This window comes from Dama dama, chromosome 20 (assembly GCF_033118175.1).
Source record: "Dama dama isolate Ldn47 chromosome 20, ASM3311817v1, whole genome shotgun sequence".
Classification (NCBI taxonomy): Eukaryota; Metazoa; Chordata; class Mammalia; order Artiodactyla; family Cervidae; genus Dama; species Dama dama.
In genome coordinates, this window is record NC_083700.1 from 58,486,217 (window position 1) to 58,507,883 (window position 21,667).

Genomic DNA, 21,667 nt, shown 5'->3' on the forward strand with positions numbered 1-21,667 from the left:
AGGACTGATGCTGAAGCTGAAACTCCAATACTTTGGCCACCTCATGCAAAGAGTTGACTCGTTGGAAAAGACCCTGATGCTTGGAGGGGTTGGGGGCAGGAGGAGAAGGACATGACAGAGGATGAGATGGCTGGATGGCATCACTGACTCGATGGGCATGAGTTTGGGTAAACTCTGGGAGTTTGTGATGGATAGGGAGGCCTGGCGTGCTGCAATTCATGGGGTCGCAAAGAGTCGGACATGACTGAGCGACTGAACTGAACTGAACTGATATGCAGTCCATGGGACAGCAACGAGATCAAACAGTCAATCTAAAGGAAATCAACCCTGAATATTCATTGGAAGGACTAATGCTGAAGCTAAACCTACAGTACTTTGGCCACCTGATGTGAAGAGCTGACTCGTTGGAAAAGACCCTGATGCTGGGAAAGATTGAGGGAAGGAGAAGGAGGGGATGACAGAGGACAAGATGGCTGGATGGCATCAATGACTCAATGAACATGAGTTTGAGCAAACTCTGGTAGATAGTGAAGGACAGGGAAGCCTAGCATGCTGCAGTCCATGGGGTTGCAAAGAGTCAGACATGACTGAGTGGCTGAATAAGAACAACAAAATGCTCAACAAGTGCTAGTTTTAGTTATTCTTATGATTACTTTTGTTAGATTGTAAGCTTCTTGAAATTAGGAACCATGCTCCAAATGTTATTAAACAGTGAATACCTAATACAAATATATTATTATATATATATATTAAATATATATTATTATATATACCTAATACAAATATATTATTTATTATTCATTTATATAACAGTTATATTTAGTGATAAGAATTCCAGAAAATGAAACACACTGGAATTAAGATTACTAGATTTGATTCTAGTTTGTTCTACTTCTTTATTTCTCCCAAGTTGGTGGGTTGTTTTATTTCTTCCTCTTAATCTGACAATTTCTTCTTTTTGAAAAATAGTAATCATCTCTAAACTTCCTTTTGTCTTTTCTCGCTGCAGGGTAATTCACATTCAAATTCCACCTATATTTTTAAGTGTCAGCCGCGCCAGGCTCTGTGCTAGGTACTTGAGCATACTTAGATATTATCTCCATTTCATAGAGAAGAAAACCAAGGCTTAGAGAGTTCAACTGAATGGCCCAAGATCATACAATTAATGGGCTTCCCTGGTGGCTCAGATGGTATAGAATCTGCCTGTAATGCAGGAGACCTGGGTTCAATCCCTGGGTTGAGAAGATCCCCTAGAGAAGAGAATGGCAACCTACTCTGGTATTCTTGCCTGGAGAATTCCGTGGACTGAGGAGACTGGAAGGCTACAGTCCATGGGGTCACAAAGAGTTGGACATGACTGAGCAACTAACATATACTAGCTCAAGAATGACCGATTAGACTTAACCATAAACCACTGAAAAGAACTTTAGGAGGAAAATGACTAAGTAGTTTGATGTACAGAGAGATAGAAATGTCTCTTCTTCAAAAAGAGGTGAGGAGGAGAGTCAGGGAATTCTTTGTGAAGATGAAATTACTCTAGGAGGTGGCCGGTCACTCCATGGACAATTGAGAGCTGACTAATCTGGAACAAAACTTTTCCCTTTCACTCCTTTCATTTTACATATATATTTAAACATATAAAAAATAAATACATATTTTATTAATTATATATGTGTGTGTATATATATGCATGTTTATGGTATATAAATGAAAGTAGATAAATTGTCATTATTTGGAAGATAACGTGGTAGGCATGGGAGAAAAGCATTTTATTTGATGATATGTGGACCATAAGTACTGGAAAAGGAAATGGCAACCCCTTCCAGTATTCTTGCCTGTAAAATCCCATGGACAGATGAGCCTGGTGAGCTATAGTCCATGGGGTCTCAAAGAGCTGGACATGACTGAGTGACTAAAATGATGATGGACAATAAGTAAATTCACAGGTTTTTAATTTGTAAAGAATGAATCTAGTAGAAGAAGGCCCCTTATCAGTGTTGAAAATGATAGCACATATGTCCTTTCACCAAGTTTAGCTACAGTTCTCATAATATAAAACTAATCCTTGAAATGCTTGGTAAATGTGCTGATTCTGGGTACAGATGAATCCACCACTTCTGAAGGCTTGGTATGGACTCCGATTTAGGTCTCCAATACATGTCCAGCGATTTTTGGTGCCCTTGTGGGAAATACACCATTTGGCATGATCCTGATAAGAGCTGAAATAAGAGTGTCTAGATATCTTAATTGCTTTGATATTGTAGACATGGTGAGGAAGGGAGCAGTTTGAAGGAAGCTCTTGTCTCTTTCGTTGCCAGGTTTCTGTTAGCAAGTGTGTCTTCAACTGTTGAGCCATCCAGGCTGCAAAGATGTCTAGAGTTTATAAAGAGAAAGATAGTGAGGTTAATATTTATTCTTAGATAAATCCTAAAAATATCCTCAGGAAGAGAATCATCGCTCATGCCTGATATGTGGATGTCACACGCATAATAAACACAACATGATTGAGAGAGTGAATGGGAGAACATTTTGTAAATGCTAAAGTGATATGAAAATAAAAGTTATTATCATTATTACTAAGATGATATTAGTGCTGAAAATGTCTTCTGTTCTGCACAAACAAGGGAGCAATATATGGTTTTGTCCTGAAAAGACCTTTGGAAAGACTAAGGCTGGAGAAGTAATCAGAGGCCAGCATCTAGAAATCTTTATAAGCCATGCCAGAGTGTATGAATTTTCCTGAAATCAATGGGAAATTTTTTAATACTGTATTTTATTTATGTATTCTAAATTAGTTAATTTTATTTATTTATTTCTGTTGCTCTGGATCTTCATTGCTGCATGCGGGCTTTCTCTAACTGTGGAGAACAGGGGTTACTCGCTAGTCGCAGTGCACAGGGCTTCTCATTGCAGTGGCTTTTGTTGCAGAGCACAGGCTCTAGGCTCATGCGCTCAGTAGTTGCAGCTTGCTGGCTCCTGGGCATGCAGGCTTCAGCAGCTGTGGCTCATGGGCTCTAGAGTGAGGGCTCAGTAGTTGTGGTGCAGGGGCTTAGTTGCTCTGAGGCAGGTAGAATCTTCCTAGTTCAGGGACTGAACCCATGTCCCTTGCATTGGTAGGCAGATTCTTATCCACTGTACCACCAGGGAAGTCTTCAACAGAGAATTTTTTAAGGAGTGTTAGTGGAGGAATTAATAGAAACTGATTTATGATCATAAATATCAACTGAGAAACCATGTGCAGGATGAATTGAGAAGACTACATTAGATTGGAGAGAGGAAAAACATGAGGTTGTCATAATAACTGTGATAATAAGCACAAGTGTAGACTATGGCCATGACAGAGAGATAAATGTGAGAGTTATTAAGGACCTGGAACTGATTGTATTTGATGATTTGATATGGGGGGGGACAGTGAGAAAAAAGAGGGACTGAGAGTTTCCAGGTGACTATGCAACAAAGGTCCGTCTGGTCAAGGCTATGGATTTTCCAGTGGTCATGTGTGGATGTGAGAGTTAGACTGTGAAGAAAGCTGGGTGCTGAAAAATTGATGCTTTTGAACTGTGGTGTTGGAGAAGACTCTTGAGAGTCCCTTAGACTGCAAGGAGATCCAACCAGTCCATCCTAGAGGAGATCAGTCCTGGGTGTTTATTGGAAGGACTGATGCTGAAGCTGAAACTCCAGTTTCAGCTGGAGGCCAAACTTCGCATGGCCACCTCATGCAAAGAGTTGACTCATTGGAAAAGACCCTGATGCTGGGATGGATTAGGGGCAGGAGGAGAAGGGGGTGACAGAGGATGAGATGGTTGGATGGCATCACCGACTCGATGGACATTGGTTTGAGTAAACTCTGGGAGTTGGTGATGGACAGGGAGGCCTGGTGTGCTGTGATTCATGGGGTGGCAAAGAGTTGGACATGACTGAGCGACTGAACTGAACTGAACTGATGCAGAATGAGAAAGGGGGTAAGATATGTGAGGGATAGTGATGAGATGAGTTTGACATGTTGAATTTTATGTGGCTCTGCCACTCACTGTTGAATACATCTGTCAGAACACAGGCCTTGGATGAAGATCTAGATTTGGGAATCTCTCAAGGGCTAGCTCGGAGAAGACAACGGCAACCCACTCCAGTACTCTTGTCTGGAGAATCCCATGAATGGAGGAGCCTGGTAGGCTACAGTTCATGGGATCGCTAAGAGTCGAACACGACTGAGTGACTTCACTTTCAATTTTCATTTTCATTCATTGGAGAAGGAAATGGCAACCCACTCCAGTGTTCTTGCCTGGAGAATCCCTGGGACAGAGGAGCCTGTTGGACTGCCGTCTATAGGGTCACACAGAGTTGGACACGACTGACGCGACTTAGCAGCAGCAGCAGCAAGGGCTGGCTGGAATTGCCTCAAATGCATTGTAGATGAGATAAGGATCAGTAGAGGACTACAGGGCAACCTAGTCACATAAGGATTATGCAGAGGAAGAGGGCATGGCAGAAGAGACTTAAAATCAGGAGGAAGACCAAAAGCCTGTATACTGCCAAGACTCAGGGAGGGAAAAGTTCCAGAAAGGAAACTGTTCCAACTGTGCCAAATTCTGCAGAAGTTATTTCTGTCCTGTTAATTTGGGATATCTAATGCCTACCACAGGACTTGACAAGTAGTAGGCATTCAATAAAGTTTATTCACTATTAAAGGAAGGAAGCAAGGAAGGAAGACTGAGGTCAATTAAGGCTATCAAGGGTGACTGGGGATAGATACAGAGAAGCAAGACTGCAGTCAAGGAGCAGTAAGCAAGTAAAGATCCTGAAGAGTTTCCTCAAAATAAATTTAGAAGAAAAGAAAAACAACCCAAAAAAACAGATATAGGGAATCTAGAATTGAGGGAGGATTTTTTAGGAATGTTCGGGGCTCGTAGAGTAGATAGGCTAAAGTACAAGAGGGAGAACAGATTGAATGTAAGAATCCATGTATTTGGAGCCTGATTAGTTTCTAGGGCACAGGGGGGCACTGCTTCTGTTGGGAAGGGAGGAATCTGGTAAAAAGGAATGAAAGTAGAAATGATTGTTGAGGGTGGAGTGTGCGCTTGAAGTGGTTTCTCCCTCTATTCGCTCTGTGAAGGAAAAAGTGAAGATGAGTGAAGAGACAGGGAAAGGTAAAGGATTTGAGAGTAAAGAAGGCTTAAAATAATTGCTTAGGGAGTGAAAGAAAAGGAAGACAGCTTGGTTCTGTGCCCAACTGAGGCTGGAGACTGAGTTTTTACTGGCCTCTAGTTAGATGGTTGTGAGATACTTTTTTTGGATGGATCAGCAATCCTTCTATTCAAGTGGCTGTTGTTTGAATTGATCCTTGATGTCCCTTTTCCCTTTCCTTTTTTGTCTTCCCTCCTTTTCTACTTCTACACTCCTAAATAATCAGTATATTTGCTCTTTGCATTCCAAAGTGAGTCCAACAGCACGGTTACAACATATTGTTTTGATGATGGTCTTTCTTACCGTCAAGAAAAGAATCAGACTTTGCAAAATGGAGGAATTTTTGTCCCTGGGCTGACTGAAGTGTGGTCAGGTGCCGGCCTGGGATCTCTGAGGAGCTGGATCCAGCACACAGCTGGGGCATGTGGATGAGTTCCATGTGAAAGGTTACAGGGATGGAGCAGCTGTAAATATTTGGGTTGTAGACCAAGAGCTGAGAGTCTGAACCACAAAGAGTAAAGAAAAGTTGAGAATTAAGATACAAACGGAAATGCTTGTTGGTACTTTAGATCTTGTTGTGAATTAAAAAACTGAACAGAACAAAAAACAAAAGTGAAAGTATTTCCTTCTTTAAGCCAATAGCCTTCAAACTTTTAACTAAAATAGTTGACACCTGTTGAGCACTCCCTACTTTTTACTACATTGGTTTACTGATTTAATCATAAGAATATTACCTTTATTATTGGTAAGTTATTTTATCACAATCCTCATTTTATAGATAAATTAATGGAGAATTTATGCCCAAAGCTATAAGACTTGTAACTGAAGGAGTTGATATTCAAACCCAGGCAGGCTGGCCTTGGAGACCATGTGTTTTTTTCCCCTATGTGTAAACATACAAAAGTAGAAAACACCCATATACTGATCATCCAGCTCCAAAAATGACCAGTTCATCACCGTGCACACCCAGTCTCTATGCTATTAAACTCTGTAATCTTTGCAGGAGCTCAGCTAGCTAGACTAGGGCTTAATTTGGGTAAGAGGCTCAGTGATCCTTTCCATCAGATGGAAATTTGATTAAAAAAAAACATATTTGAAACCTCCTATATTAGAACAAATCACTGTTTACTTTTTAGCAGCTCCCTCAGTAAAAAGTGATTGGTAAAATACCATTACTACTTCTGCTCCTCATTTGTACTTTGGATTTTTCAAGTCTAAGTATTTTTGGCCACTTGAGCTTGAGATCTTAAGGGAAAATCATCTGGTTTAGGCTCAGAAGTGTCACATTGGTGGCCTGTAAGCAACATGAGGTCTGCACAATTTAAATAATAAGATGGATACCATATCAGAAAATCAGAAGATCTCTTTCTCTCTCAATTTCTCTTTCTCTCTCTCTTTTCTACTTTATATCTTCCCCTAGATTTCTGCTTCCTCTGAAAAATATGGAGATGTAGGTCTTCATTCTCATGGAGCCACAACATAATGGAGTTGCAGCTTTCGAGGAAAGCTAGTGGAGAGTCAACACCCCATTTTGTCATATTCCCCACTGCCCATGCAATGTCCACTGGTGTCACCCAGTTTTGTCACCTGCCTGGCCCCTGTAGACATTTGAAACTACCACTTCTGATCAAGTTCAAAGACTTCCTTGGACTAGGAAACCAAAGTTCAAAAGTGAGCCTGCCCAAGATCTCATCATGGCAAAACCAATATTGGAATCTAGGTATCAGGGTTTATGAATAGAGAAGCAAATAAAGTAATACATTTATTCATAATTTCCAAATCCCTTCTTAAATATTATGTCTTTTTAAAAACACTCTAATGTTACCTATTGCTTCATACTGGTTGTACTTGAAAGTTATGCAGATGCCAGCTTGTCCATTTCGTCTCCCTGTGGGTGGATAATCATAGCCTTCTTCAGGAACTGGAGGAAAATGGGGAATGGAATGAATCAACCAGAACCCCTGGAGTCTGTTCCACAGAAGTACACCTACCAAAGATATAGTAAATACAGATAAAGTAGAAAAACAAGCCTCCTTTAAAAAAAAAACAGAGTTCAAAGCTACAACATTTAAGCCCTTTAAACTTCAGGCTAATGTTTCCTTAGGCTAATAATGACAAGGATCATGTTCTTTTTCAAAGATTTCAAAACCAGTTAAGGTATACATCACATTGCCCCATTACTGATGTTAACCCAACACAAAAGGGAGCTAGCGCAGACACCCTGTGAAGAGTTAAGAGGCATTTCATGTTGAAACTACAAGGAAAATTTGTTTTGGCAGAATGCAAATTTGCTAAATTGGAGTTTGACCTCGATAGACTATATAGTCACCTGGCAAGCTTCAGATAATGTCTTTACTGCTAAGCAGCTAAGCTATTTTCAAAACCCAGTTGAAAAACATAGTTGAAAGAGAAAACATCAAATGAAAAAATGTATTTGCAGTAATTTGTTGTGAGAAACTGATGCTCATTTGTGTGCAGAAGTCACCCAATTTTATAAGTTTGAAAAAAAAGAAGCAGAAAAGGGGTGGGGGTGGGGATGAAGGAAGCCATGTTCTAAAGCATCCTAGTTACTTGTATTTTGTAAAATCTCTGGAGCAGACAGTATGAAAGCCAGAAAGGAAGAAAGCTGAAAGATTTTCATCATCTTGTGACATGGCACAAAGAACCCTGTCCAACAGGCACCTATGACTATTTCTGTGTTTGTAAATATATCAGGATAATTTGGGTATGCTAACTTGGCTTTCTAGTTTGCACATGACCATGCAGACATAAAAGTCATACTTGCCTTAGTGTTAGAGTAGAAACCAAATGCCTGCCAGTTATTTCTTTTTCAAAGAACACACTTTAAGAAATCACACTGTTGCTGTCTCAGTGACTGTGGAATCAATACCTGCGTCGAGATGGAAAATGTTCAAAGTTCAGTTGCCTCACAGAGCTGCATGACCTCAGGGTCTCTCTTCTGCCCAGATGAGTATGCTGTTTGTCTGAAATCCTAACTTCCTGGTACAAGTGCCACAGTGTATTGGAACACCTGTTGGCAGGGAACTCTCCCATATGACATCAGGTTCCACTCCATTTCCAATCTTCTTTCTGAGCCCTTGTATCAACTAACAGATTGGAGTGATAATGGTGGTGGGAGGTTGGTAAAGAAGAGTTTGCAGAATGTGGCAGGATGTGGCAAATACGACCATCAGGAGGGCAACTTAGCTAAATCAAAAGCTAAGTTGCTCATGGCATTTGATAGCCATTACAAATTAAATTCTTAATCAGAGTTTGCAAACTGGCAGCCCCAGGCCAAGTCTAACCTGCAGATACATTTTATTATGCTTGCAGATTATTTTTAAAACTTTGAATTCATTGCCAGCACTTAAAAACTGGGATTTTTCACAAACTCCTCATTTTCTCTGGAAAAAAATCACATTCCCATAAGGCAAGCTGAGTGGTAACTGCTTCTTTAGACCATGTGTATACTGTCCAGCTCTCCAGTTACCTGCCGGTTCAGCCCCCTTGGCGTGCTGACATCATTTGCCTGACCCTGAAGGCATTTGATTTGGGAACCTTCTGAAAAATACTTATTGCTGTGGGAAGTTATTCATGGTATATTAAGTTGAAAAGAGTTTGAAGTAGTCACTACAAAAGTTTTATAAAAAATGTTTCAAAATATATATTATAGAAAAAATAGAAAATATTAGCCGCAACTGGGGGCTTCCCAGGTGGCTCAGTGGTAAAGAATCTGCCTGCAATAGGAGAAGCAGGTTTGATCCATGGGTCAGGAAGATCACCTGGAGGAGGATATGGCAACACACTCCAGTATTCTTGCCTGGAAAATTCCATTTTCCAGGAGCCTGGTAGGATACAGTCCATAGAGTCACAAAAGAGTTAAACATGACTTAGTGACTGAACAACAAGATTAGGTATAATTAGCTAATGAATATTAGGATTACAAATTTCTTGTTTACTATCATTTTGACTTCTTCAACAACACACATACTTATATACATAGTTTACAAATAGAAAAATATAAAAAATCCCTATAATAAAAACCGTTATAATATATAATTATTAACAAACTTACTATAATATGAAAATTATTTTAAAATACTTTTTCAAAAATGTTTACTGTATTTTAAATGGAACTAAGAAGGGTGAATTTTACTCTGTGTAAATTATACTTCTATAAGCTTAACTAAAGTGTGTGTACACACACACACACACACACACACACACACACGAGGCTGGCTAGTATTTCCAGTAGTCAAATGCTTGTATTTTTGCCTTAAAGTATATTTTAAAAATATTGAGAAATAAAATGGTATTTGGGCAAAGGATATTTCAAAGTCAAATTATATTGTTATAAACTGTGATACAGGAATCACTCATCTTGATAACTCAGACCATTAAAAAGAAAAGCTATCTTTTTAGTGTGGAATATAAACCTACTAAAGATAGGATGTTTAAGAAAATGCTGACTTTCAGTAGGAAAGAGAAATAAGAGCCTTTGTCATACCTTTGCTGTGTCCATACTTTCTGCTGTAATTCACGGATTTAGGGACTCCATCATTGTATATTAGATAGGCTGTGCTGTTATTCTGCAGGAATATTTTAAGGTTATAATGGCATAAGTCCTTCACTCATAAGCATTTTTCGCCCACAACATTTCTACTAGCTACCCAGCCTACAATACAGAACTTTCATTAATACACATGAGAAATCATCCATTCCCCTAACAGGCAGATTTCCCATCAATTTGAATTCTGTGCCATGCAAGGCAGGAGACAAGAAGTCCGTCCTCAACTTCGCTGCTTGTGTGACAGGAACCCTGTGCTCTGTGATGTGTGTGTGAGGGCAATATTCCTATTTCTCCCAGTTGTTTTGGACTCATGTTTCTGATGAAGCAACTAGTGTATAACAAAGGAGTCCTTAAATATTTGTTCAGGAAATGAAGTAAGAACAACCAGCCAAGGATTACATCTGGGCTCTTTCCATTGATATTATAGGCACAGCGCAGAGCTGGCTGCCAGGGTTTGATTTCCTCTGCCTGCTTTGTGCTTTACCACTTGGTCATAGCTTCCTGTTTAATCAGAATTCCTCATTCTCTGCTTCTACTGCCTCTTTGTTAGTGGAGGATTTTTCTTCAATCTATTTCTCTGTGTCACTGCACCTTTCCAATTGACATTCCCCTGCTTAAAAAAAGTGGTGTAATTGAATATGTGATATTGGATTTCCTCTGGGAAGGCAAAATGCTAGTAAATTCTCCAAACAGTTTGCCAAATCTCTGAGTCAAAATGAAGCTATTACTTTGATAGTGTCTTTTTGTCATGTTTTGGAAACTTGCTTATATTTGTTCAGTGTCATTCCATTTCAATTGTATCATGATGCAGTGACTTTTAATGAAGCCAATAATGTCAATAGTAAAAAGTCCCAGCTATATATTAATAATTAAAAGCAGGAAAGGACAAACCATCTCTGTAAAAAAGGTCTTTGTTTTTCTCTGAGAAAAAAATAAGAGTCTCCTACAGTTGCTTCATTATTTGATTTCATCTAAAACCATTTTTTTTAAGGCATAAGATAGTCTGTATAGCATTTTTGGCTACTATATTCAGGAATATTCGGGGAAATAAGCTGTTTTCTTACCTGCATTTTCCATAATTGACCATAGCTACAGTTGGCATTCATATTCTCCACTGGAGAACTCTGACAGTTATTCTATGAGCCTGTGTTGAATGCGGTAACAAGGCCATTGTGTGCCTTTAGGGTACAATGTGGAGGGCCTCTGGGAAGATTCGGTGAGGAGCATAATTCTCCTAATAGATGAAGTTTATCATTCTAACTAGGAGTATAACAATCAACTAAGATTAAATGGGATGTAACTCTAGTGAAGAGAGGCCCTCTCACAAAAAGGAAAAATCATGAACTAACAATAGGGCCTGGAGGTAATCATACTAAGTGAAGTCAGACAGAAAGACAAATATCGTATGATATCATTTATATGCAGAATCTTAAAAAATGATGCAAATGAACTATTTTTTTTACAAAACAGACTCACAGACTTAGAGAATAAATTTATGATGCAGGAGTCAAGGGGAAAGGTGGGGAGGAGGGATAGATTGGGAGTTTGGGATTGACATGTACACACTGCTATATTTAAAATACAAAACCAACAAAGACCTGCTGTATAGCACAGGGAATTCTGCTCAGTATTCTGTAATAAACTAAATGGGAAAATAATTTGAAAAAGAATAGATACATGTGTATATATAACTGAATCACTTTACCGTGCACCTGAAACTAGCACAAAATTGCTAATCAACTGTGCTCCAATATAAAATAAAAATAATAATAAAAAAGAATAGCAGACCTAGTCCTGTGCCTTTGGACATCTCTCTTTTTTTAACTCTTAGTTGGATTTGACTTATTTGGCTACTGGATGTTGAACAAGGTTACGGTCCCCAGTCTAGCTGGGAATATAGTCAGGCAAATATAGGCAACTGTGATATGGTCTAAGTGTTATTGTCAAGGTATATGGAAGGTTCTCATTTATTGACACAAAAGCAGAAGAAGAAAAGTATTTCCCAACATAACCCCAGATATTATCTTAACTTGACATTTGAAATTTAAAACCAGTTAGTCTGATCTTGCTTTCTGCTCTCTGTTAGAAGTTCACTTCTGGGTCAGAAGACGGGAAAGTTGTATTTTCATGGTCACTTCTGGCACGTATGTTCAACTTCCAAAGAACATTCAATCTTATCTGGATATCACCCCCTATTGTCATTATTTTTCTTTTGGCTCTATGCCAATCAAACATGGCAATCAGCCCCTCTACTGTCATTTTCTTCCAGAATCCACCAGTCATGGCATCCTGTGTGAGCAGGGTATACTGAAGCTAGGAAACACTGAATGGTTTTACATTACCAAGCTGACCTGCTTCAGCCTCCCTCCATGTTTTATATACTTTTTAATTCCTAGCTTCCATCTGCATTTTTTTTTTTTTTTTTTTAGCAGAGCAGTTTAGTTCTCCAGCCCTCCTAGGCCCTGGGACTACTTTTGCACTTCCAAAGATCATTGTTATAGTTTGTCAAACTAAGATCCATCCTTCCCAACCAAGATAAACGACAGAAGCTTTGCAGTGTTACCCTTTCCTTTCTCTTCTCGGGCAGTGTGCAATGGGAAAGGGGAGAATATGTTTATTTTTTCATTGATGGGTTATACTCCAGGTTTTTCCATCGCCAACCTTGGAAAGCAGAAGCAGCTGCAAGTAATTTTGATTTTACATAATAATTTATTAATTCAAAACAGGCTTGTTGCTGAGACTGAAGAATTTCTAAAAGCCCCTAGGACAGTGTTTGGAACATCACATGTATTCAAATAGCCTACAAGTAAGTTTTGACTTGGTAACTTGGCTCTGAAGGCTGGTGTTAATGACAGGTGAATACAGTGAGTATTTGCACACACAGAGACAGTTCTCCGCACATTTCAAGTAAATGCTCAAATAGACCTGTGCACTATGGTGTCTCACTGCAAAAAAGCAAAATGGTTGTCTGAGGAGGCCTTACAAATAGCTGTGAAAAGAAGGGAAGTGAAAAACAAAGAAGAAAAGGAAGGATATACCCATTTGAATGCAGAGTTCCAAAGAATAGCAAGGAAAGATAAGAAAGCTTTCCTCAGCGATCAATGCAAAGAAACAGAGGAAAACAATAGAATGGAAAGACAAGAGATCTCTTCAAGAAAATTAGAGATACCAAGGGAACACTTCATGCAAAGATGGGCTGAATAAAGGACAGAAATGGTAGAGACCTAACAGAAGCAGAAGATATTAAGAAGAGGTGGAAAGAATACACAGAACTGTACAAAGAAGATCTTCACGACCCAGATAATCATGATGGTGTGATCACTCACACTCACCTAGAGCAAGACATCCTGAATGTGAAGTCAGGTGGGTCTTAGAAAGCATCACTACGAACAAAGCTAGTGGAGGTCATGGAATTCCAGTTGAGCTATTTCAAATCCTGAAAGATGATGCTGTGAAAGTGCTGCACTCAATAAGTCAGCAAATTTGGAAAACTCAGCAGTGGACACAGGACTGGAAAAGGTCCGTTTTCATTCCAATCCCTAAGAAAGGCAATCCCAAAGAACGCTCAAACTATCACACAATTGCACTCATCTCACATGCTAGTAAAGTAATGCTTAAAATTCTCCAAGCCAGGCTTCAGCAATACGTGAACCGTGAACTTCCAGATGTTCAAGCTGGTTTTAGAAAAGGCAGAGGAATGAGAGATCAAATTGCCAACATCTGCTGGATCATCGAAAAAGCATGAGAGTTCCAGAAAAACATCTATTTCTGCTTTACTGACTGTACCAAAGCCTTTAACTATGTGGATCACAATAAACTGTGGAAAATTCTGAAAGACATGAGAATATCAGACCACCTGACCTGCCTCTTGAGAAACCTGTATGCAGGTCAGGAAGCAACAGTTGGAACCTGACATGGAACAACAGAGTGGTTCCAAATAGGAAAAGGAGTACGTCAAGGCTGTATATTGTCACCCTGCTTATTTAACTTACATGCAGAGTACATCATGATAAACGCTGGGCTGGAGGAAGCAAAAGCTGGAGTCAAGATTGCCGGGAGAAATATCAACAACCTCAGATATGCAGATGACATCACCCTTATGGCAGAAAGTGAAGAAGAACTGAAGAGCCTCTTGATGAAAGTGAAAGAGGAGAGTGAAAAAGTTGGCTTAAAGCTCAACATTCAGAAAACTAAGATCACGGCATCTGGCCCCATCACTTCATGGCAAATAGATGGGGAAACAGTGGAAACAGTGGCTGACATTTTTTTTTTCTGGCCTCCAAAATCACTGCAGATGGGGATTGCAGTCATGAAATTAAAAGACACTTACTCCTTGGAAGGAAAGTTATGACCAACCTAGATAGCATATTAAAAAGCAGAGACATTACTTTGCCAACAAAGGTCTGTCTAGTCAAGGCTATGGTTTTTCCAGTGGTCATGTATGGATGTGAGAGTTGGACTATAAAGAAAGCTGAGTCTGAAGAATTGATGCTTTTGAACTGTGGTGTTGGAGAAGACTCTTGAGGGTCCCTTGGACTGCAGGGAGATCCAACCAGTCCATCCTAAAGGAGATCAGTCCTGGGTGGTTTGTTGGAAGGACTGATGTTGAAGCTGAAACTCCAATACTTTGGCCACCTGATGCAAAGAGTTGACTCATTGGAAAAGACACTGATGCTGGGAAAGATTGAGAGCAGGAGGAGAAGGGGACGACAGAGAATGAGATGGTTCGATGGCATCACTGACTCAATGGACATGGGTCTGGGGGGACTCTGGGAGTTGATGATGGACAGGGAGGCCTGGCATGCTGTGGTTCACGGGGTCGCAAAGAGTCGGACACAACAGAGTGGCTGAACTAATGGTGTCTCAGATGGTAAAGAATCTACCTGCAGTGCAGGAGACTTGGGTTCGATCGCCTTGTGAAGGGAATGGCAACCCACTCTTGTATGCTTGCCTGGATAATCCCATGGACAGAGGAACCTGGTGGGCTACAGTCCATGGGTTCGCAAAGAGTTGGACATGACTGCATGACTAATGCTTTCAGTAGTGCTACAGTCTAACTCAGAATTGTTGTGGGAATTAAATTAGTTGACACATGTAAAGGCCCAGCACATTGTTAAGTGTTGAGTTATTTTACATTTTTACTTCTCAACAAATTGTTAGGAAATGCATAGATGAGTATGAAGTGAAGTGAAGTGAAAGTCACTCAGCCATGTGTGACTCTTTTCTATCCCATGAACTATACAGTCTGTGAAATTCTCTAGGCCAGAATACTGGAGTGGGTAGCCTTTCCCTTCTCCAGGGGATCTTCCCAAACCAGGGATTGAACCCAGATCGCCCGCATTGCAGGCGGATTCTTAACCAGATGAGCCGCAAGGGAAGTCCATAGATGAGTGTAAGTGGCTGTTAATTATTGTTTGATTTACTTGTCATCTCTGGTGGAAAAACAGTATCTTTCACTGGATAGCAGATGTTGCCTGGATGTTGCGAGACTGCTCACGTTGAGGCACTAGGCCTATTTACCCATGTCTCTTTGGCTGGTTAGTTCATTGCCTGATGAGGTCCAGTGTGTGTGCTCAGTCACTCGGTCATGTCTTATTCTCTGTGATACTTAGGACTGTAGCCTGCCAGACTCCTCTGTCCATGGAATTTTTCAGGCAAGCATACTGGTGTGGGTTGCCATTTCCTCCTCCAGGGGATGTTCCCAATCCAGGGTTCAAACCCACGTCTCCTGCATCTCCTGCATTTGCAGGCTGATTTTTTACTGCTGAGCCATCGGGAAAGCCCGATGAAGTCCAGATAGTAGACTTAATCTCCATTCAGGTAAATGAGTTCCAGGGCCTTGAACTAGTTCTTAACCTAGTAACCTAGGTACAGATACTCTAACCCAGTCCTAGTTCTTAACCTACTATTTTGAAAATGATTAATTAAAAGGAAGACCAAGTGGAACCCTTTACTTTTCCCATCAAACTCATCACACCATGGCATGAACAACCCATAACTCATGGCATATTGATCACAGATCTATACTACATTGTAATAGGAAAGATCTCTTCTCTCTAGTTCCCTTTAAAGGGCTAAGATAGCCAGTACTGAGAAAATTGGCAGAGTTTGGCAGCCAAAAGATTTGAATATGTAATTAGTTCAGTGATGCCATTGGACATAGTGCTAAATGTATAAACAATTTGGCATTGCTGTAGAGTCTGTTGACATATCCCCTAAGGTTAGTTAGATTGATTCAGATTCTGAGCTAACTTACTTCCAGTTGCTAGGATTGGGGGTTGGATATGTGAGCAGTTATAACTTTTTGGAAGCTTTGGAGTCTGTAGTATGCATTTTATGTGGTTCAAATGAATGATTAACCATAACATACCTTGGAGGCAGATGCTTCATACAGTTGTTGTAATGTCCTTCCCAGAACACTCTTGGTGGCATTCATGAGTTGCTTACTCCGACTCCAGCTTCTGGTTGTAGAGTCAAGGTACAGGTACTCTAACCCAGTCTCTCTGCTTTCCTCATCTTGCCTTTTGGGCAACTTATAAAAGGTAAACCTAACAAAGGAAATAATTATGAATTACTAACACTTACTGAGTGTTACCTTTTTTTTAAAGTTTTTATTTTTCTTTTAAATCTAGTTTTTAATTGGAGGAAAATTGCTTTACAATGTTGCATTGATTTCTGCCATACAACAATGTGAATCAGGCACAAGTGTGTATATATATACACACATTCATCACACCTTCCTCTTGAGCTTCCCTCCCCTTCTGCCATCCCATCCCTCTAGGTCATCACAGAATGCCAGAACGGGCTTCCTGTGTTGTGTAGCTGTTTCCTAGTAGCTATCTATTTTACACATGATAGTGTATATATGTCAAGGCTACTTTCTCAATTTATCCCACCCTCTCCTTCCCCTGCTGTGTCCACAAGTCTGTTCTCTATGTCTGTGCCTCCATCCCTTCTCTGCAAATAGGTTCATCAGTATCATTTTTCTAGATTCCACATATGTGCATTGATATTTTATATTTGTTTTTCTCTTTCTGACTTACTTTGCTCTGTATAACAGGCTGTGGGTTCATCTACCTCACTACAAATGACTCAAGTTTGTTCCTTTTTATGATTGAGAAATATTCCATTGCATATACATACCACATCTTCTTTATCCATTCATCTGTCAATGGACATCTATTGCTTCCATGTCCTGGCTGTTGTGAATAGTGCTGCAGTGAATACTGGGGTAAATGTGTCTTTTTGAAATGTGGTTTTCTCAGGGTATATGCACAGTAGTGGGATTGTGGGATCATATGGTAGACTTATTCCTAGCTTTTTAAGGAATCTCCATATTGTTCTCCCTAATGGCTGCATCAGTTTACATTCCCACCAATAGTGCAGGAGGGTTCCCTTTTTTCCATCGCCTCTTCAGCATTTATTGTTTGTAGATTTTTTGATGATGGCCATTCTGATTGGTGTAAGGTGATATCTCATAGTAGTTTTGATTTGCACTTCTCTAATAATGAGTGATGTTGAGCATCTTTTCATATGGTTATGTCTTATTTGGAGAAATGTCTAAGTATTCTGCCCATTTTTTGATTGGGTTATTTGTTTTTCTGATACTGAGCTGTATGAGCTGCTTATATATTTTAGAGATTAATTTGTCAGTTGCTTTGTTTGCAGTTATTTTCTCCCATTCTGAGGGCTGGACTGACTATTTTCTTGATGGTAGCCACTGTCAAGCATTTAACTATATCATTTCACCTATATTTCACAAAAGGTCTCGAAGTTAAGGAGAGGGATTTGCTCAAGCTTTCTGCCTCTTACATTCCACCCTTACTGTTGCTCCTTCCCAGCAAAGGAAATACAAATCTGACTGTGCGTGTTCTAAAAACATTTACTGGCCTGGTGTGTGAGATCCCTGTGGTGAAAGCCCACATACATTGAAAATGGCTCTTCTATTCTTTCCACAGTTGTTAAGAATGTCAAGGCCCAGGCCTGGACTAGAGAAGTCTTAGATGTGTCTCTGCTGCCTGAAGGGCTTGGCGTGCTCATCTCTTTGCAGCTGGCTGGCTGAATCTGAGATTTGGGTTTGGGCATCAGAGTCAGTGGAGGCTGTTTTGAGCCTCTGACCTGAGCCTCATTCTTCAGCCCAGTTTATCAGCATACTCTGCATTGAGGATTCAGGGCCAAGCCCAACCAATTAAGTGCGTGCCTTGCTTGCTTTCCTGTTGTCTCCTGTTCGTGTGTTTCCTTTAGTTGCCTCACAGGATGCAGAGGTGGCTGGACCTGCATGGTATTCAGACGTTCTTGAATCATCTGGCCCAGGTTTCTCAGTGTGCTGTATTCACATTTTGGGGCTCATTGTTCTTCATTCTGGGGGGCTGCCCTGTGAACTGTAGCATCCCTTGCTTCTACCTGTCAGTAGTACAATCAAAACTGTCTGCAGACATTGTCGAAAGTACCTGGAAGGTGAAATTGACTTTGCCTAGCCAAATACCCTTTAATAGCGTGAACCCACATTTAACCCTCAAATACTCACACTGAAGCAAACATTGTAATGCATTCACTATTACCACATAACAGCATTTCACTTCACCCAGAAAATCTTCACTTTTCATTGGGTTCTCACCAGTCTTATGCTTCTATTTATGTTCTTTCCTGCCCTGTCCAGGCTTTCTGACTCTCAGGGCCATGTCCTCACATGTGGCAGGAAACATGAAATTATTCTTTGATGCTGACCTCATGTTCCTCTGGCCTTTAACTCTCACAGTAAGTTTTAGACTCAAGATTGTGCCTCCCTGTGTGCTCAGTTCAGCATTCTCTCTGACAGAGACTGCTAAATAATATGTCCATTCATTTGTGGCAAAAATAAATTTTTTGTGCTGATCACAATTTGATGGCCCACCAATGAAAGGTTTGTGAACTATCATGGCACACCAGTTAAGGACTAGTGCTTGTATAAACAATTTTCCTGGGTGACCATATCCAGTTACAATCTGAAGATTCTTGAATCTATTTCTAGCCTCTGTGCTGAGGTCTAGATAAATCCAAATGCAAAGATGGTTCAGAGACCAACTCCATGTTTTTGAAACCAAGTTCATGATACTGTGCAACAAATCTATTCATTCCCTACTCTTAGGGGACACATTCACACAGTCACAGAAGCTAGCAACCTGCAAGTCTTTCTTAACATCTTCCTCTCTCCTACTACCCTCTGCCCATCCATTATCAAGTCTTCTTAGCTGCTCTTCTGCTTTACTTCTACTTCTTTAACTCGAGTATCCAGACATTGTCTGGATACTTTTCTCACCTATTATGCTGCAGAAGTCTCGTTGGTCTCCATGACTCTGCACTGGTTCCTGGCCAATTGGCCTTCACAGTACTGCCAGTGGGCTTTCTAAAATGCAAATCTGACTTATTCAAGTCCCTGCTTGACGTCCCTCAGTAGTTCCCTTTCAAGGTCAAATTCAGTCTCAGCAATTTAACCCATAAAGCCCTTCATGACCTGGCCCTTGCTTATCTCTCTAAGCTCCTCTCTTGCCATTTCCCCATGTTCTCCTGAAGCACAAACATTACTCAACTGCTTCCAGACTTTCCCCACTGTTTGTTGCCTCTGGACCTCCTCAGTGCTACTCCATTGGCCTGAAATGCCCTGACATCTCCCTTGTTTTTCTAACTAACTTAAAATTATTATCTAAACTTCTCCCAGAGAAGTCTTTTGGGCTCCATCCTCTCTAATGCCCCATCTATACCCTTACCACACAGCTATGAACTCCTTAAGGGTAAGAACTATGCTTTATTCATATTTATATTTTCAAAACTTAGCATAGGACTGGTGTGTGCTCAGTAACTGTTTGGTGAGAGAGTGAGTGAGTGTATCTGTGTCCTCCAGCCTCAACTTTACACAAAGCTTGATGCCAACCATAAAAGCAAACCTAAATACCCTAATTAAAGAGTGAAGAAGTGATCAGAGCTTTTGGAGAATCCATGACTGTAATGCAAAGCTGTGTTTCACCCCTTTGACACTTCAGGAGATCAGCGGCCTCCCACCCACTCTAACAACGGCCTGTTCTACCCAACAAACAAGGTTAACCAAACAGTGCTGTGTACCATCAACCCTCTTTCTCCTTCACATAAGCATTCGCTCCACTATCAGGAAAAAGTCATCTATCTTCTCTCCTTTGTCACCTTAAAAGGATGCTGGGAGTGCTCTGTTAGGAAAACCACAAAACAATTGAAGGAACTTGCCAAATGTTCAGCTCTCCCACACCTCTGTGGCCACCAGCTTTGCCCTGCTGAGAGCATGAATCAGGCCCACAAGGCTGCTCAGCTCCTTCTCAAGGGAAAGGTCCCTCATTCACATCCTACCCCTACCTGGATACATGGCCCGTTTACACACTTTCACTTCCTTTCCTTTTATGGGGAGAGGTGGAGCAGAGGTCTCCTTCAGAACACACAGTGAACCAGGTAACCACCAGTAGTTTGGCTTTCCACTGGCAGGCACCAAGCCTTACATTTCATTTACTTACCAATCCACAGCTTCACCGTCTTCATTTCTGCATGATATTTTTGTTGCCTCCAGGATCCCAAAGAGACCAAGGAACAGCACAGTCAGCAGTGTTCCTAGAAGTCTTGCTGTCATTTTCTGTCACCTTTAGTCCATGGCACAGCAGGAAACCTTCCCCCTGGATGGTGGAGTCTGAGTTTCAAATCTCCCTCAAACTGTGCTGGCTCTGACGTTTGATTCCATTTACCTCTGCCATTTGCTGTCTGGGCATTTTCAGAATGGGATTCATCCTATCTATGTAATTGTGTGATTCAGTCACAACATGCCAGCGTGATTCCTCATGCCTTTGTGCTGAATTGTTGACTGGCTTGCAAAGTCATCAAAAAGTCCTGGAGAGAAAAAAGGGATGTACGGGTAACTCTTTGGAATGAACATCGTGTGATAGGAAGTTCAGTGGACAGGAGAACTCTGTATTGATAAACAGATGTTGAATTAAATCTATTTCATGTGTTTTCCCCTTATGATTGTTTCTCTATGAAAAGAAAAGAAAGTCAAGTCAAGTCACTCAGTCATGTCTGACTCTTTGCGACCCCATGGGCTGTAGCCTACCAGGCTCCTCCGTCCATGGGATTTTCCAGGCAAGAATACTGGAGTGGGTTGCCATTTCCTTCTCTAGGCGATCTTCCCGACCCAGGGATTGGACGCAGGTCTCCCACACTGTAGGCAGATGCTTTACCATCTGAGCCACTGGGAAGTCCTCTACGAGTATCTCTATGAGTGAGGGTAAATGTTTGTGGTTCACCCATTAAACAGAAATGACAAAATCTTATGTCTTAATAATAATTAGGATCTATCACTTGTGATACTCTCTATCTTAAGGAAACACTTCCTAAAGAGTGTCTCAAAGGCTTGCTTCAAAGAAAGGGCAAATTCAGAATTGCTTTTAGCAAAGATGTTTACATATCCCCTCCACCTCCTAGTTTCAGCCACTCAGCATGGTGCTTCACTTCAAAGAGGCTTTACTGTCCAATAGGTTACAATGCAATCAGATAAACATACCGACCACTCTTGCATCAGATCAAATGAAAAATGTTGCAAGCATCAGTTTTGCCCAAATTATTCTTTCTCACTCTTGAAACTGAATCTGAAGTTGAAAACAAAGAGAAAATGGCTTATTACCATAATGACTATCAAAAGGTGAGCCCATTCTCTTTTTGGAGGAGGGAAGAGGTAGATGGGCATATGAAAAAATTTCTTTAAGTGCCTGCTGATTTTTAATCAATTATTAAAGATGCTGTCATAATAAATAGCAGTTTACTTTATACCTGAAAATAATTATGGCTCTGATCTGTCTCTTTGATTTTGGATCCAGATCAGAGTTACTTAAGAATTCAGACTAAACTGGACTCTTGCAAATT

At 40.5% G+C, this 21,667-nt stretch overlaps 2 protein-coding genes across 7 annotated transcripts in view; one reads left to right on the forward strand and one right to left on the reverse strand.

Annotated features, from left to right (window-relative positions):
* Nucleotides 1-21,667, forward strand: part of LOC133041134 (uricase) — a 124,517-nt gene that overhangs the window by 71,149 nt on the left and 31,701 nt on the right. The gene's annotated exons all lie outside the window — the stretch shown is intronic.
* Nucleotides 1,989-20,384, reverse strand: DNASE2B (deoxyribonuclease 2 beta). The gene is made up of 6 exons (XM_061119991.1): nt 20,272-20,384; nt 16,125-16,302; nt 9,692-9,773; nt 7,010-7,105; nt 5,488-5,685; nt 1,989-2,373 (listed from the first exon to the last, which is right to left on the reverse strand). Exons 1-6 carry the CDS (start codon nt 20,382-20,384, stop codon nt 2,033-2,035), a joined length of 1,008 nt encoding a protein of 335 aa, XP_060975974.1. The 3' UTR covers nt 1,989-2,032.